The 17,937-nt window shown below is 46.3% G+C and overlaps 1 protein-coding gene across 2 annotated transcripts in view; it reads right to left on the bottom strand.

Annotated features, from left to right (window-relative positions):
* The window catches only part of LOC128685731 (UPF0764 protein C16orf89 homolog), a 102,732-nt gene that overhangs the window by 26,761 nt on the left and 58,034 nt on the right, over window positions 1-17,937 (bottom strand). Inside the window, exon 2 of one of the 2 annotated variants that reach the window (XM_070087948.1) lies at window positions 5,596-5,862. The exons of the other annotated variant lie outside the window; for it this stretch is intronic. Coding sequence (XP_069944049.1) covers window positions 5,596-5,862 — 267 coding nt within the window. The remainder of the gene's footprint in view (window positions 1-5,595; window positions 5,863-17,937) is intronic. 2 annotated transcript variants of the gene reach the window in all.

Below are 17,937 nucleotides of genomic sequence, written 5' to 3'. Positions count from 1 at the left end.
GACTTGGTTATAATATGCTAGTAAGATGGCAGACAGGATAATGTAAATTGGGCAATAATAGAGATTTTAGAATAAAATTGGGCAATTGAGTATTTTTTAAAGTGAGGTAGAATTATTGAAGACAAGTTATGGTTAGTTTATAATAAAATAAGATAGAACAGTGATGTGGTAAGTTGTAAAAAAGGAGATAGATTCTGTAGATATTAAACACAATTAAGACTATGAGGTAGAATGGTCGTTGAATACAACAATGACAATCAAAAGTAGTTGGGGTATTAGAATTTTAGGGGGGCACAAATTTATGACAATATAACACTAACGGTGGACTATGGGTATTATCTGCACTTTACACTGATTCTGTTAGTCCAGCCTCACTTAGGAATGTTTTAAGGTCATGTTCTGAAGAGATGAAGTATCTCTTCCCAGTGGGCTGTTTCCTAACTGCGATTTTTCCATCCCTCACAAAGCACTGGTGGATTTTTGGGCATACCTGGAGTTTACCTGGAGAGAGTTCCGGGGGTCAACGCCCCCGCGGCCCGGTCTGTGACCAGGCCTCCTGGTGGATCAGCGCCTGATCAACCAGGCTGTTGCTGCTGGCTGCACGCAAACCAACGTACGAGCCACAGCCCGGCTGATCAGGAACTGACTTTAGGTGCTTGTCCAGTGCCAGCTTGAAGACTGCCAGGGGTCTGTTGGTAATCCCCCTTATGTGTGCTGGGAGGCAGTTGAACAGTCTCGGGCCCCTGACACTTATTGTATGGTCTCTTAACGTGCTAGTGACACCCCTGCTTTTCATTGGGGGGATGGTGCATCGTCTGCCAAGTCTTTTGCTTTCGTAGTGAGTGATTTTCGTGTGCAAGTTCGGTACTAGTCCCTCTAGGATTTTCCAGGTGTATATAATCATGTATCTCTCCCTCCTGCGTTCCAGGGAATACAGGTTTAGGAACCTCAAGCGCTCCCAGTAATTGAGGTGTTTTATCTCCGTTATGCGCGCCGTGAAAGTTCTCTGTACATTTTCTAGGTCGGCAATTTCACCTGCCTTGAAAGGTGCTGTTAGAGTGCAGCAATATTCCAGCCTAGATAGAACAAGTGACCTGAAGAGTGTCATCATGGGCTTGGCCTCCCTAGTTTTGAAGGTTCTCATTATCCATCCTGTCATTTTTCTAGCAGATGCGATTGATACAATGTTATGGTCCTTGAAGGTGAGATCCTCCGACATAATCACTCCCAGGTCTTTGACGTTGGTGTTTCGCTCTATTTTGTGGCCAGAATTTGTTTTGTACTCTGATGAAGATTTAATTTCCTCATGTTTACCATATCTGAGTAATTGAAATTTCTCATCGTTGAACTTCATATTGTTTTCCGCAGCCCACTGAAAGATTTGGTTGATGTCCGCCTGGAGCCTTGCAGTGTCTGCAATGGAAGACACTGTCATGCAGATTCGGGTGTCATCTGCAAAGGAAGACACGGTGCTGTGGCTGACATCCTTGTCTATGTCGGATATGAGGATGAGGAACAAGATGGGAGCTAGTACTGTGCCTTGTGAAACAGAGCTTTTCACCGTAGCTGCCTCGGACTTTACTCTGTTGACGACTACTCTCTGTGTTCTGTTTGTGAGGAAATTATAGATCCATCGACTGACTTTTCCTGTTATTCCTTTAGCACGCATTTTGTGCGCTATTACGCCATGGTCACACTTGTCGAAGGCTTTTGCAAAGTCTGTATATATTACATCTGCATTCTTTTTGTCTTCTAGTGCATTTAGGACCTTGTCGTAGTGATCCAATAGTTGAGACTGACAGGAGCGACCTGTTCTAAACCCATGTTGCCCTGGGTTGTGTAACTGATGGGTTTCTAGATGGGTGGTGATCTTGCTTCTTAGGACCCTTTCAAAGATTTTTATGATATGGGATGTTAGTGCTATTGGTCTGTAGTTCTTTGCTATTGCTTTACTGCCCCCTTTGTGGAGTATTAACGAAAAAAAATGTGAAATTATTTGGGTTATCCTGGGTTAAGAGTGAAAATGTTTTCCCTATGTTGTATATGAAATGTGTAGGGGGAAGTCGACAAGATTCAGCCTGTGTGTGTGGGGGGTCATCACGTGACGTCACTGACATAGGGGGAAGTCGACAAGATTCAGCCTGTATGTGTGAGGTCATCACGTGACGTCACTGACCGCCGAGTAAACACAGGTGGGGTGACGTCACACTTGTTTAGACCTGTAGTAAGAGAGAGCACCATGCCCCATAGGAGGAGTTCATTTGAATGCTTACCCTGAGAGGGGGGAATCCAAAAAAACTTGATCCGTGGAGATGGAGGAGAAAACCTTGATCCAAGGAGATCATAAGAATTTCGAAACCCCATAGGGGGGAATCCAAAAGCTTGATCCAAGGAGATGGAGTCTTTCGTATTATCCAGAAAAAAAAATACTTGGGATGCAAGTGGGAGTCCATTTTGAATGCTTACCCCCAGAGGGGGGAATCCAAAAAACTTGATCCGAGGAGATGGAGTCTTTGTATTATCGAGAAAAAACTTGATCCGAGGAGATTATAAGAAAAAAAATCAAAAAAATTTGGGGTGGGGGTGAAAGTGGGAGGGGCAATCCAAAAACTTGATTCGAGGAGAGCACAAGAAATTCAAAAAAAATCGAAAAAAAACGGAAAAAAATTCGGGGAGCGGGGGCGATCCGGACGACACTGCAGAAGGCGCAGCAGGAGTCGCGGGCGGGCACGAGGGCGCGGGGGGGCCGGTGGGTCGGCGCTAGGGCGGGGCCGGTGGGTGGGGGGTGCGGGGGGGCGCGGGGTGTCGTGGGCGGGGTGTGGGTCATGGGTGGGGTCTTGGGTGGGGGCTTGGGGGGGGTCATCGGCGGGGTCAAGGTAATTAGCAAATAGGTGTGAAAAAGGTCATTAGCATATAGGTGTGAAAGGGAGACCACTCTGTAGAAGTCCTTTTGGGAGGAAGCCACTGAGAGGAGGAAGCCACTGTGTAGAAATCATCACTACTTATATATATATATATATATATATATATATATATATATATATATATATATATATATATATATATATATATATATATATATATATGTATATATATATATATATATACATATATATATATATATATATATATATATATATATATATATATATATATATATACAGATATATATATATATATATATATATATATATATATATATCTATATATATATATATATACAGATATATATATATATATATATATATATATATATATATATATATATATATATATATATATATATATATATATATATATATATATATATATATATATATATATAGGAGATAGAGAAGACAATAAACGTACTTCAGGGAAAGCTCAAGGTTCTCCCCGGAGCTGTTTGAATATTTTCTTCTCCTACCACCCGTATATTTTATATTACATGTGAACTTTATTAATAGACAAAATACATTGACAGAAAACACAAACGTGAATACATTGGTACAATATATCAAAAATTATGAATCTCCTCCAGTTCCTCCGAAGCCAGACCTGAGCCCAGAATGCAGCAGGCATTTCCCCTCTGGATGGCCTCACTGAGGTGCTGGAACGTGAAAGTAGCTGCCCTTGGGTCCCTGGTGGTGTCGATGAGTCTGAAACCCAGTTCTTTAAGGAAACATGTGGCATTTTTTCCCTATGATCCCAAGATCTCTGATCCCACTGGGACAAATTGATACTGTTGGCTTATGTCCCTGTACTTGCTGATCTTGTACTCCTCCCTGTGGTCAGCAGCTCCTCCCTGTCGCCCTATACTGTGATGGATGTACGTGTCAGCCAATGTTGACACACAGGTATAGTCCCATACCAAGAGCTTGCCATTCTTCCAAGGATAGATGGTGATCCCGTCGGGGCGGTTTTCTAGGTTGTGGGTATTGTTGGCTGCTAGTGATTGGGGCTCCCTCTCGGCTAGGCATTCAGCTGTAGCAAGAGTTCTCTTTATGATGTTGACCTCACTGTGTCTTGCATGCCAGCCCTTGGTTTTAGAACAGCTAAGACCATGTAGACCATATTGGTCGGCTTGCGAATCGCCGCAGATACAAGTATATTCCGTGTGAATTGGGGCAGTATGGCGGAGAGCCACTACAATACGGAGGGTCTTAGGGTCGAGGCGTGTTCCCATTGCCGAAATAGGAACTGTTTGGAGTTCATTTTAAAGATAAAAAAAAGTATTCTTGACTGGTAGCGAAAAAAAGTGATATGCACCCGTATTGACCCTTCGAGTAGTCGATAGGGTTTAAGCCCGGAATACCTACCAATCACACCCTACCTTCCCATTCCCTGCGGAGGGGTGCCTTGTAGTATCATTGGCAAGCACATTGGTTTAAAATCGCAAAGTCTTGGGCTTGATTCCCTGGAGCAAAGAGACATATGGGCCAGTAACCCTGCGCCCTTTTTGCACCTGTCCACCTAGCAGCAGGCACAGGTACCTGTTGCACCTGTCCACCTAGCAGCAGACACAGGTACCTGTTGCACCTGTCCACCTAGCAGCAGACACAGGTACCTGTCGCACCTGTCCACCTAGCAGCAGACACAGGTACCTGTTGCACCTATTCACCTAGCAGCAGACACAGGTACCTGTTACACCTGTCACCTAGAAGCAGACATAGGTACCTCTTGGTTAGTCGACTGCTGCTGATCGCATCCTCTGAAAAATTTGCTGGAAAAGTCCACTTTTTTTTGGACTGTCCTGTCCCGTGTAAGAAACCCACCAGTCTTATGTAAGAAAAGTCCAGTACATCCTGGAAGTATTCAGAGGTTGAGTAAAACGTATTTGTATTTCCTGTGAAAAAAGAAAAATCCCCTGAGGTCCTTGTGTTACACATTGAATTAAGGAAGAGATTATATTAGTAATTATTTATGACACATTTACAGTACAAACAAATGATAAACTTGTATTGGTCATTCAGTATTATTACAATCAAAAGGAAGCGCTAAACCTACCAGGGCCATACAGTGCTGCACTAATGTACAAGATAATCAGAAAAGGAACAGCGAAGAACTGGAACACGAAGGATTCTTAAAGGAAAGTCATGACTTTTTGTGATAAGAAAATTCCTGTCTTACTAACCAAAAATGGAGTTCTGTGACTGAGTAAAAAAAGATAAAGTAAGAAAGAGACGAGTGAGGTGACTGAACATTCCTGATGTAAGATGACATAAGATACTGTAATACAAAAGACTGTTCCACGAACTAATATAACAGACAAAGATAACAAAAAAGTGCTACATATAACTGCAGAATACCTAAGGTTAAGAAAGAAGACAGTGATGGTTAGGTAGAGTATATCAAAAGAGCTGATGTGACGAGCAAAGTCCCACAAGAAACAACCAGCGTCACAAGTAAATACATATGTAAACAACCTGCTTATCATGTGAAGCTAACGGGAAGAACTTAAAAGTGATTGAGGACAGTGACAGACTGTTTGGAGATCTAAAAAAAAAAGATTAAAAAAAAAAAAACGGACATTAAGGTATCCTAGAAAATTTTGATTTCTGGCAGTCAAACTGGTATATGGTAGGTAGCCATGAGGAGAATATTACCAAGACTCACCATGGTAATAGTCTGGGTTAGCCTTTATGATGAACGATTCTCCCATAGAGCTGACCTGCGCCGCTTCTTGTGCAAGGGTCCACAGCCTCTCCATGCATGCACGTGTCCCTTCTACGCATGCCTGGGTCCCTTCGCATTCGTGCGTCCCCTCTACGCATTCGTGCGTTCCCTCTGCACATGCGCGCGTCTCTTCCACGCCTATGTTCTCTTTTGAAGGATCCTCAGCCTCTTGCTCTTGCAGCGCTTTCCACACCAGGCGAAACTGTGCTGCATGAAGTGATTAGTATATGTGAATACTTTAATTTAGCGGTAGGATATGTGGGTTAGGATGATTGGTATTGGATAACAGGTTAATGAGTTTTATTAGGTAATAGATACTTGGTATCAGATGATGTGACTGAGTAGTTTAGGCGTTATACAGTATGAGCCAAAATGGTATGCGCAAACTTCCTTTGCGTGTTCTCGGGCCCAAAACAAAGGTAAATAAATGCTCATATTAACTTGGAGTAGGAAAGGACACCTTACTAGAATAGTGGGACTGTTATTCACCTCTTGTGTCTATTGTACTTGGATAGTTGCCATACTAGTGACGAGTGGATAGGCAAGTAACCGTTTATACACTGTATTGTTACCTTACGTGGCAGACAGTGTCCACTCTGTTTAATAATTAGTGTTTGTGACAGAGCGGGCTAATGAAGATCTGAGTGACATCTGTCTAACGTATAATGAAATGTTCAATGAACCAGCTGGGCGAGTGGCTTACGCACTGGCCTGGAGTTTTTGGGTCGCGGGGGCGTTGACCCCAGGAACATTCTCCAGGTAATACGTAAGGACTGCGGGTAGGCGATAAGCGGTCAAATTTCCCAACACGTTTTTACTAGATGGAGGTTCATTCACTGTGGGGAATTTCCCTATAATTTCAAGCAAAAATTCATACTTTTCCGCATGTTTAATTATTACTTAATAATGTAACAGTGACTTATTTTTAAACCATATTGACCCTCTTCCACAAGGGCAGAGTACATGGGGAACACACTTAAATGATCCATAACACAATGACTCAGTAACATCTTCAAATCTAGTCTTTTAAATTACATTAAGTTTTAATTTCATCGCCTATGCTGTAAACTTTTTTTTTAAGTTTTAGAGTGAAGAATATATTTAATAATAGCTTGAAGGGTCTGGGTTCAATCTTGGATGAGTCTAGACGAAGGGCAACTGTCTTTACACTTGTTCATTTAACAGTAAATAGGTAGCAGAGTGGCAGGTGACTGTTGCTGGTCCCAGCCTGTGAATGGGGTAATATACATTACACAGGATTGGGCTTTGAATTAAGATAAAGTCGGACAGTAGCTCTTATCTAGTACAAAAATAATATGAAGTGGTGAACATGTACAATATTTTGCCTTCGTCTGTTAAAAACGAGATAGTGTGGGAAAAGCAACCTGTCGGAAATGTGTCCTCACGCTCTATCAGTTATCTTGTCACCATGAGTGCTGTGAATAACCCAAGAATTGATAAGTAAAAGACTCATGTCAGAAGCACTTTAGAATCAAAGGCTCAGGACAGATGGGAAACATTTAATGAGAGGAACAATATCTACGGTTTCAGGGATCATCACCCTCAATGATCCTACGTTGTTGGTTAATTAATATTGTACTTCACCTGTTCAATCAAAAACATGAGCTTATTATGATTAAAATATCATCAAAGTATATATATACTCAGATATATATATCCTCTCAGTGTACACGTCACAGAGAGATATACTAATCAGAATATATGCAAAATGATACAATACTTAGAAACATAATTTCTTTTTTTTAATAAATATTTAATGGTTCCTTGATTCCATGCAAAAGTACCATATAGAGTCCACTACTTTTAACTATAATGTCTTTGACAAAGTGTTAGTGTTATTAGCGATTACATCACTGATGTAAATACATATATTTCCTGTCAGATAATCATGATAACAGCATTCCTGTGTTGAACTGTCACTCATATATGATGAAGATCTTACAGGGAGGGATGAAGATCTTACAGGGAGGGATGAAGATCTTACAGGGAGGGATGAAGATCTTACAGGGAGGGATGAAGATCTTACAGGGAGGGATGTAGCTCTTACAGGGAGGGATGAAGATCTTACACGGAGGGATGAAGATCTTACAGGGAGGGATGAAGATCTTACAGGGAGGGATGAAGATCTTACAGGGAGGGATGAAGATCTTACAGGGAGGGATGAAGATCTTACAGGGAGGGATGAAGATCTTACAGGGAGGGATGAAGCTCTTACAGGGAGGGATGAAGCTCTTACAGGGAGGGATGAAGATCTTACACGGAGGGATGAAGATCTTACAGGGAGGGATGAAGCTCTTACAGGGAGGGATGAAGCTCTTACAGGGAGGGATGAAGATCTTACAGGGAGGGATGAAGATCTTACAGGGAGGGATGAAGATCTTACAGGGAGGGATGAAGATCTTACAGGGAGGGATGAAGATCTTACAGGGAGGGATGAAGATCTTACAGGGAGGGATGAAGATCTTACAGGGAGGGATGAAGATCTTACAGGGAGGGATGAAGATCTTACAGGGAGGGATGAAGATCTTACAGGGAGGGAAGAAGCTCTTACAGGGAGGGATGAAGATCTTACAGGGAGGGATGAAGATCTTACAGGGAGGGATGAAGATCTTACAGGGAGGGATGAAGATCTTACAGGGAGGGATGAAGCTCTTACAGGGAGGGATGAAGATCTTACAGGGAGGGATGAAGATCTTACAGGGAGGGATGAAGATCTTACAGGGAGGGATGAAGATCTTACAGGGAGGGATGAAGATCTTACAGGGAGGGATGAAGATCTTACAGGGAGGGATGAAGATCTTACAGGGAGGGATGAAGCTCTTACAGGGAGGGATGAAGATCTTACAGGGAGGAATGAAGATCTTACAGGGAGGGATGAAGATCTTACAGGGAGGGATGAAGCTCTTACAGGGAGGGATGAAGATCTTACAGGGAGGGATGAAGATCTTACAGGGAGGGATGAAGATCTTACAGGGAGGGATGAAGCTCTTACAGGGAGGGATGAAGATCTTACAGGGAGGGATGAAGCTCTTACAGGGAGGGATGAAGATCTTACAGGGAGGGATGAAGCTCTTACAGGGAGGGATGTAGCTCTTACAGGGAGGGATGAAGCTCTTACAGGGAGGAATGAAGCTCTTACAGGGAGGGATGTAGCTCTTACAGGGAGGGATGAAGCTCTTACAGGGAGGGATGAAGCTCTTACAGGGAGGGATGAAGCTCTTACAGGGAGGGATGAAGATCTTACAGGGAGGGATGAAGCTCTTACAGGGAGGGATGAAGCTCTTACAGGGAGGGATGAAGATCTTACAGGGAGGGATGAAGCTCTTACAGGGAGGGATGAAGCTCTTACAGGGAGGGATGTAGCTCTTACAGGGAGGGATGAAGCTCTTACAGGGAGGGATGTAGCTCTTACAGGGAGGGATGAAGCTCTTACAGGGAGGGATGAAGCTCTTACAGGGAGGGATGAAGATCTTACAGGGAGGGATGAAGCTCTTACAGGGAGGGATGAAGCTCTTACAGGGAGGGATGAAGCTCTTACAGGGAGGGATGAAGATCTTACAGGGAGGGATGAAGATCTTACAGGGAGGGATGAAGCTCTTACAGGGAGGGATGAAGCTCTTACAGGGAGGGATGAAGATCTTACAGGGAGGGATGAAGCTCTTACAGGGAGGGATGAAGCTCTTACAGGGAGGGATGAAGATCTTACAGGGAGGGATGAAGCTCTTACAGGGAGGGACGAAGCTCTTACAGGGAGGGATGAAGCTCTTACAGGGAGGGATGAAGCTCTTACAGGGAGGGATGAAGCTCTTACAGGGAGGGATGTAGCTCATACAGGGAGGGATGAAGCTCTTACAGGGAGGGATGAAGCTCTTACAGGGAGGGATGAAGATCTTACAGGGAGGGATGAAGCTCTTACAGGGAGGGATGAAGCTCTTACAGGGAGGGATGAAGATCTTACAGGGAGGGATGAAGATCCTACAAGGAGGGATGAAGATCTTACAGGGAGGGATGAAGCTCTTACAGGGAGGGATGAAGCTCTTACAGGGAGGGATGAAGATCTTACAGGGAGGGATGAAGATCTTACAGGGAGGGATGAAGCTCTCACAGGGAGGGATGAAGCTCTTACAGGGAGGGATGAAGATCTTACAGGGAGGGATGTAGCTCTTACAGGGAGGGATGAAGCTCTTACAGGGAGGGATGAAGCTCTTACAGGGAGGGATGAAGATCTTACAGGGAGGGATGAAGCTCTTACAGGGAGGGATGAAGCTCTTACAGGGAGGGATGAAGATCTTACAGGGAGGGATGAAGATCCTACAAGGAGGGATGAAGATCTTACAGGGAGGGATGAAGCTCTTACAGGGAGCGATGAAGCTCTTACAGGGAGGGATGAAGATCTTACAGGGAGGGATGAAGATCTTACAGGGAGGGATGAAGCTCTCACAGGGAGGGATGAAGCTCTTACAGGGAGGGATGAAGATCTTACAGGGAGGGATGTAGCTCTTACAGGGAGGGATGAAGATCTTACAGGGAGGGATGAAGATCCTACAGGGAGGGATGAAGATCTTACAGGGAGGGATGAAGCTCTTACAGTTAGGGATGAAGCTCTTACAGGGAGGGATGAAGATCTTACAGAGAGGGATGAAGATCTTACAGGGAGGGATGTAGCTCTTACAGGGAGGGATGTAGCTCTTACAGGGAGGGATGTAGCTCTTACAGGGAGGGATGAAGCTCTTACAGGGAGGGATGTAGCTCTTACAGGGAGGGATGAAGCTCTTACAGGGAGGGATGAAGCTCTTACAGGGAGGGATGAAGATCTTACAGGGAGGGATGTAGCTCTTACAGGGAGGGATGTAGCTCTTACAGGGAGGGATGAAGCTCTTACAGGGAGGGATGAAGCTCTTACAGGGAGGGATGAAGATCTTACAGGGAGGGATGTAGCTCTTACAGGGAGGGATGTAGCTCTTACAGGGAGGGATGAAGATCTTACAGGGAGGGATGAAGCTCTTACAGGGAGGGATGAAGATCTTACAGGGAGGGATGAAACTCTTACAGGGAGGGATGAAGCTCTTACAGGGAGGGATGAAGATCTTACAGGGAGGGATGTAGCTCTTACAGGGAGGGATGTAGCTCTTACAGGGAGGGATGAAGATCTTACAGGGAGGGATGAAGATCTTACAAGGAGGGATGAAGCTCTTACAGGGAGGGATGAAGCTCTTACAGGGAGGGATGAAGATCTTACAGGGAGGGATGTAGCTCTTACAGGGAGGGATGAAGATCTTACAGGGAGGGATGAAGATCTTACAGGGAGGGATGAAGATCTTACAGGGAGGGATGAAGATCTTACAGGCAGGGATGAAAATCTTACAAGGAGGGATGAAGCTCTTACAGGGAGGGATGTAGCTCTTACAGGGAGGGATGAAGATCTTACAGGGAGGGATGAAGCTCTTACAGGGAGGGATGAAGCTCTTACAGGGAGGGATGAAGATCTTACAGGGAGGGATGAAGATCTTACAGGGAGGGATGAAGATCTTACAGGGAGGGATGAAGATCTTACAGGGAGGGATGAAGATCTTACAGGGAGGGATGAAGATCTTACAGGGAGGGATGAAGATCTTACAGGGAGGGATGAAGCTCTTACAGGGAGGGATGAAGATCTTACAGGGAGGGATGAAGATCTTACAGGGAGGGATGAAGATCTTACAGGGAGGGATGAAGATCTTACAGGGAGGGATGAAGATCTTACAGGGAGGGATGAAGATCTTACAGGGAGGGATGAAGCTCTTACAGGGAGGGATGAAGCTCTTACAGGGAGGGATGAAGCTCTTATAGGGAAGGATGAAGATCTTACAGGGAGGGATGAAGATCTTACAGGGAGGGATGAAGATCTTACAGGGAGGGATGAAGATCTTACAGGGAGGGATGAAGATCTTACAGGGAGGAATGAAGCTCTTACAGGGAGGGATGAAGATCTTACAGGGAGGGATGAAGCTCTTACAGGGAGGGATGAAGCTCTTATAGGGAAGGATGAAGATCTTACAGGGAGGGATGAAGATCTTACAGGGAGGGATGAAGATCTTACAGGGAGGGATGAAGATCTTACAGGGAGGGATGAAGATCTTACAGGGAGGGATGAAGCTCTTACAGGGAGGGATGAAGCTCTTACAGGGAGGGATGAAGATCTTACAGGGAGGGATGAAGATCTTACAGGGAGGGATGAAGCTCTTACAGGGAGGGATGAAGCTCTTACAGGGAGGGGTGAAGCTCTTACAGGGAGGGATGAAGCTCTTACAGGGAGGGATGATGATCTTACAGGGAGGGATGAAGATCTTACAGGGAGGGATGAAGATCTTACAGGGAGGGATGTAGCTCTTACAAGGAGGGATGAAGCTCTTACAGGGAGGGATGTAGCTCTTACAGGGAGGGATGAATATCTTACAGGGAGGGATGAAGATCTTACAGGGAGGGATGAAGATCTTACAGGGAGGGATGTAGCTCTTACAGGGAGGGATGAAGATCTTACAAGGATGGAAGAAGCTCTTACAGGGAGGGATGAAGATCTTACAGGGAGGGATGAAGATCTTACAGGGAGGGATGAAGCTCTTGCAGGGAGGGATGAAGATCTTACAGGGAGGGATGAAGATCTTACAGGGAGGGATGAAGCTCTTGCAGGGAGGGATGAAGATCTTACAGGGAGGGATGAAGCTCTTGCAGGGAGGGATGAAGATCTTACAGGGAGGGATGAAGATCTTACAGGGAGGGATGAAGATCTTACAGGGAGGGATGAAGATCTTACAGGGAGGGATGAAGCTCTTGCAGGGAGGGATGAAGATCTTACAGGGAGGGATGAAGCTCTTGCAGGGAGGGATGAAGATCTTACAGGGAGGGATGAAGATCTTACAGGGAGGGATGAAGATCTTACAGGGAGGGATGAAGATCTTACAGGGAGGGATGAAGAACTTACAGGGAGGGATGAAGATCTTAGAGGGAGGGATGTACCTCTTACAGGGAGGGATGAAGATCTTACAAGGAGGGATGAAGATCTTACAAGGACTGATGTAGCTCTAACAGGGAGGGATGAAGATCTTACAGGGAGGGATGTAGCTCTTACAGGGTGAGATGAAGCTCTTACAGGGACTGATGAACCTCTTACAGGAAGGGATGAAGCTCTTACAGGGAGGGATGAAGATTTACAGGGAGGCATGAAGCTCTTACAGGGAGGGGTAAAGCTCTTACAGGCAGTGATGAAGCTCTTACAGGGAGGGATGTAGGTCTTACAGGCAATGATGAAGCTCCTACAGGCAGGGATGAAGCTCTTACAGGCAGGGATGAAGCTCTTACAGGGAGGGATGTAGCTCTTACATGGAGGGATGAAGCTCTTTCAGGGAGGAATGAAGATCTTACTAGCAGGGATAAAGCTCTTACAGTGAGGGATGTAGCTCTTACAGGGAGGGATGTAGCTCTTACATGGAGGGATGTAGCTCTTACAGGGAGGGATGTACCTCTTGCAGAGAGGGATGTAGCTCTTACAGGGATGGATGATGTTCTTACAGGGAGGGATGTAGCTCTTACAGGAAGGAATGATGCTCTTACAGGGAGGGATGAAGCCTTTACAGGGAGGGATGTAGCTCTTGCAGGGAGGGATGTTGCTCTTACAGGGAGGGATGTAGCTCTTTCAGGGAGGAATGAAGATCTTACAAGCAGGGATAAAGCTCTTACAGGGAGGGATGTAGCTCTTACAGGGAGGGATGAAACCTTTACAGGGAGGGATGTAGCTCTTACAGGGAGGGATGTAGCTCTTACAGGGAGGGATGTAGCTCTTACAGGGAGGGATGAAACCTTTACAGGGAGGGATGTAGCTCTTACAGGGAGGGATGTAGCTCTTACAGGGAGGGATGAAACCTTTACAGGGAGGGATGTAGCTCTTACAGGGAGGGATGTAGCTCTTACAGGGAGGGATGATGCTCTTACAGGGAGGGATGTAGCTCTTACAGGAAGGAATGATGCTCTTACAGGGAGGGATGAAGCCTTTACAGGGAGGGATGTAGCTCTTGCAGGGAGGGATGTTGCTCTTAAAGGGAGGGATGTAGCTCTTACAGGGAGGGATGTAGCTCTTACAGGGAGGGATGAAACCTTTACAGGGAGGGATGTAGCTCTTACAGGGAGGGATGTAGCTCTTACAGGGAGGGATGAAACCTTTACAGTGAGGGATGTAGCTCTTACAGGGAGGGATGTAGCTCTTACAGGGATTGATGAAACCTTTACAGGGAGGGATGTAGCTCTTACAGGGAGAGATGAAACCTTTACAAGGAGGGATGTAGCTCTTACAGGGAGGGATGTAGCTCTTCCAAGGAGGAATGAAGCTCTTACAGGGAGGGATGAAGCCTTTACAGGGAGGGATGTAGCTCTTACAGGGAGGGATGAAGCTCTTACAGGGAGGGATGAAGCTCTTACATGGAGGGATGTAGCTCTTACAGGGAGGGATGTAGCTCTTACATGGAGGGATGTAGCTCTTACATGGAGGGATGTAGCTCTTACAGGGAGGGATGTAGCTCTTACATGGAGGGATGTAGCTCTTACACGGAGGGATGTAGCTCTTACAGGGAGGGATGAAGCTCTTACATGGAGGGATGTAGCTCTTACAGGGAGGGATGTAGCTCTTACACGGAGGGATGTAGCTCTTACAGGGAGGGATGAAGCTCTTACATGGAGGGATGTAGCTCTTACAGGGAGGGATGTAGCTCTTACAGAGAGGGATGTAGCTCTTACAGGGAGGGATGTAACTCTTACAGGGAGGGATGTAGCTCTTACAGGGAGGGATGAAGATCTTACAGGAAGGGATGAAGCTCTTACAGGGAGGGATGAAGATCTTACAGGGAGGGATGAAGATCTTACAGGAAGGGATGAAGATCTTACAGGGAGGGATGAAGCTCTTACAGGAAGGGATGAAGCTCTTACAGGAAGGGATGAAGCTCTTACAGGGAGGGATGAAGATCTTACAGGGACTGATGAAGCTCTTACAGGAAGGGATGAAGCTCTTACAGGGAGGGATGAAGCTCTTACAGGAAGGGATGAAGCTCTTACAGGGAGGGATGAAGATCTTACAGGGAGAGATGAAGCTCTTACAGGAAGGGATGAAGCTCTTACAGGAAGGGATGAAGATCTTACAGGGAGGGATGAAGCTCTTACAGGAAGGGATGAAGCTCTTACAGGAAGGGATGAAGCTCTTACAGGGACTGATGAAGCTCTTACAGGAAGGGATGAAGCTCTTACAGGAAGGGATGAAGCTCTTACAGGAAGGGATGAAGCTCTTACAGGGAGGGATGAAGATCTTACAGGGAGGGATGAAGATCTTACAGGGACTGATGAAGCTCTTACAGGGAGGGATGAAGATCTTACAGGGAGGGATGAAGCTCTTACAGGGAGGGATGAAGATCTTACAGGGAGGGATGAAGCTCTTACAGGAAGGGATGAAGCTCTTACAGGGAGGGATGAAGCTCTTACAGGAAGGGATGAAGCTCTTACAGGGAGGGATGAAGCTCTTACAGGGAGGGATGAAGCTCTTACAGGGAGGGATGAAGCTCTTACAGGGACTGATGAAGCTCTTACAGGAAGGGATGAAGCTCTTACAGGGAGGGATGAAGCTCTTACAGGGAGGGATGAAGCTCTTACAGGGAGGGATGAAGCTCTTACAGGGAGGGATGAAGCTCTTACAGGGAGGGATGAAGCTCTTACAGGGAGGGATGAAGCTCTTACAGGGAGGGATGAAGCTCTTACAGGGAGGGATGAAGCTCTTACAGGGAAGGATGAAGCTCTTACAGGAAGGGATGAAGCTCTTACAGGGAGGGATGAAGCTCTTACAGGGAGGGATGAAGCTCTTACAGGGAGGGATGAAGCTCTTACAGGGAGGGATGAAGCTCTTACAGGGAAGGATGAAGCTCTTACAGGGAGGGATGAAGCTCTTACAGGGAGGGATGAAGCTCTTACAGGGAGGGATGAAGCTCTTACAGGGAGGGATGAAGCTTTTACAGGGAGGGATGAAGCTCTTACAGGGAGGGATGAAGCTCTTACAGGGAGGGATGAAGCTCTTACAGGGAGGGATGTAGCTCTTACAGAGAGAGCTATAGGTCTTACAGGGAGGGATGTAGCTCTTACAGGGAGGGATGTAGCTCTTACAGGGAGGGATGTAGCTCTTACAAGGAGGGATGTAGCTCTTACAGGGAGGGATGTAGCTCTTACAGGGAGGGATGAAACCTTTACAGGGAGGGATGTAGCTCTTACAGGGAGGGATGTAGCTCTTACAGGGAGGGATGAAACCTTTACAGGGAGGGATGTAGCTCTTACAGGGAGGGATGTAGCTCTTACAGGGAGGGATGTAGCTCTTACAGGGAGGGATGTAGCTCTTACAGGGAGGGATGTAGCTCTTACAGGGAGGGATGAAACCTTTACAGGGAGGGATGTAGCTCTTACAGAGAGAGCTATAGGTCTTACAGGGAGGGATGTAGCTCTTACAGGGAGGGATGTAGCTCTTACAGGGAGGGATGAAACCTTTACAGGGAGGGATGTAGCTCTTACAGGGAGGGATGAAACCTTTACAGGGAGGGATGTAGCTCTTACAGAGAGAGCTATAGGTCTTACAGGGAGGGATGTAGCTCTTACAGGGAGGGATGTAGCTCTTACAGGGAGGGATGAAACCTTTACAGGGAGGGATGTAGCTCTTACAGAGAGAGCTATAGGTCTTACAGGGAGGGATGTAGCTCTTACAGGGAGGGATGTAGCTCTTACAGGGAGGGATGTAGCTCTTACAGGGAGGAATGTAGCTCTTACAGGGAGGGATGTAGCTCTTACAGGGAGGGATGAAACCTTTACAGGGAGGGATGTAGCTCTTACAGGGAGGGATGTAGCTCTTACAGGGAGGGATGAAACCTTTACAGGGAGGGATGTAGCTCTTACAGGGAGGGATGTAGCTCTTACAGGGAGGGATGTAGCTCTTACAGGGAGGGATGTAGTTCTTACATGCAGGGATGAAGCTCTTATAGGGAGGGATGTAGCTCTTCCAAGGAGGAATGAAGCTCTTACAGGGAGGGATGAAGCCTTTACAGGGAGGGATGTAGCTCTTACAGGGAGGGATGTAGCTCTTACAGGGAGGGATGAAGCTCTTACACAGAGGGATGTAGCTCTTACAGGGAGGGATGTAGCTCTTACACGGAGGGATGTAGCTCTTACAGGGAATGATGAAGCTCTTACACGGAGGGATGTAGCTCTTACAGGGAGGAATGTAGCTCTTACAGAGAGAGATGTAGCTCTTACAGGGAGGGATGTAGCTCTTACAGAGAGAGCTGTAGCTCTTACAGGGAGGGATGTAGCTCTTACAGGGAGGGATGTAGCTCTTACAGGGAGGGATGTAGCTCTTACAGGGAGGGATGAAGCTCTTACACGGAGGGATGTAGCTCTTACAGGGAGGGATGTAGCTCTTACAGGGAGGGATGAAGCTCTTACAGGGAGGGATGTAGCTCTTACAGGGAGGGATGTAGCTCTTACAGGGAGGGATGAAGCTCTTACACGGAGGGATGTAGCTCTTACAGGGAGGGATGTAGCTCTTACAGGGAGGGATGTAGCACTTACAGAGAGGGATGTAGCTCTTACAGTGAGGGATGTAGCACTTACAGAGAGGGATGTAGCTCTTACAGGGAGGGATGTAGCTCTTACAGAGAGAGCTGTAGCTCTTACAGGGAGGGATGTAGCTCTTACAGGGAGGGATGTAGCTCTTACAGGGAGGGATGTAGCTCTTACAGTGAGGGATGTAGCACTTACAGGGAGGGATGAAGCTCTTACAGGGAGGGATGTAGCTCTTACAGGGAGGGATGTAGCTCTTACAGGGAGGGATGTAGCTCTTACAGGGAGGGATGTAGCACTTACAGAGAGGGATGTAGCTCTTACAGGGAGGGATGTAGCTCTTACAGAGAGAGCTGTAGCTCTTACAGGGAGGGATGTAGCTCTTACAGGGAGGGATGTAGCTCTTACAGGGAAGGATGAAGCTCTTACACGGAGGGATGTAGCTCTTACAGGGAGGGATGTAGCTCTTACAGGGAGGGATGTAGCACTTACAGAGAGGGATGTAGCTCTTACAGGGAGGGATGTAGCTCTTACAGGGAGGGATGTAGCTCTTACAGGGAATGATGAAGCTCTTACACGTAGGGATGTAGCTCTTACAGGGAGGGATGTAGCTCTTACAGAGAGAGATGTAGCTCTTACAGGGAGGGA

Source organism: Cherax quadricarinatus, chromosome 23 (genome assembly GCF_038502225.1).
Source record: "Cherax quadricarinatus isolate ZL_2023a chromosome 23, ASM3850222v1, whole genome shotgun sequence".
Classification (NCBI taxonomy): domain Eukaryota; kingdom Metazoa; phylum Arthropoda; class Malacostraca; order Decapoda; family Parastacidae; genus Cherax; species Cherax quadricarinatus.
Note: the sequence above shows the minus strand (reverse complement) of the source record. Positions and strands in the feature narration are given on the sequence as shown.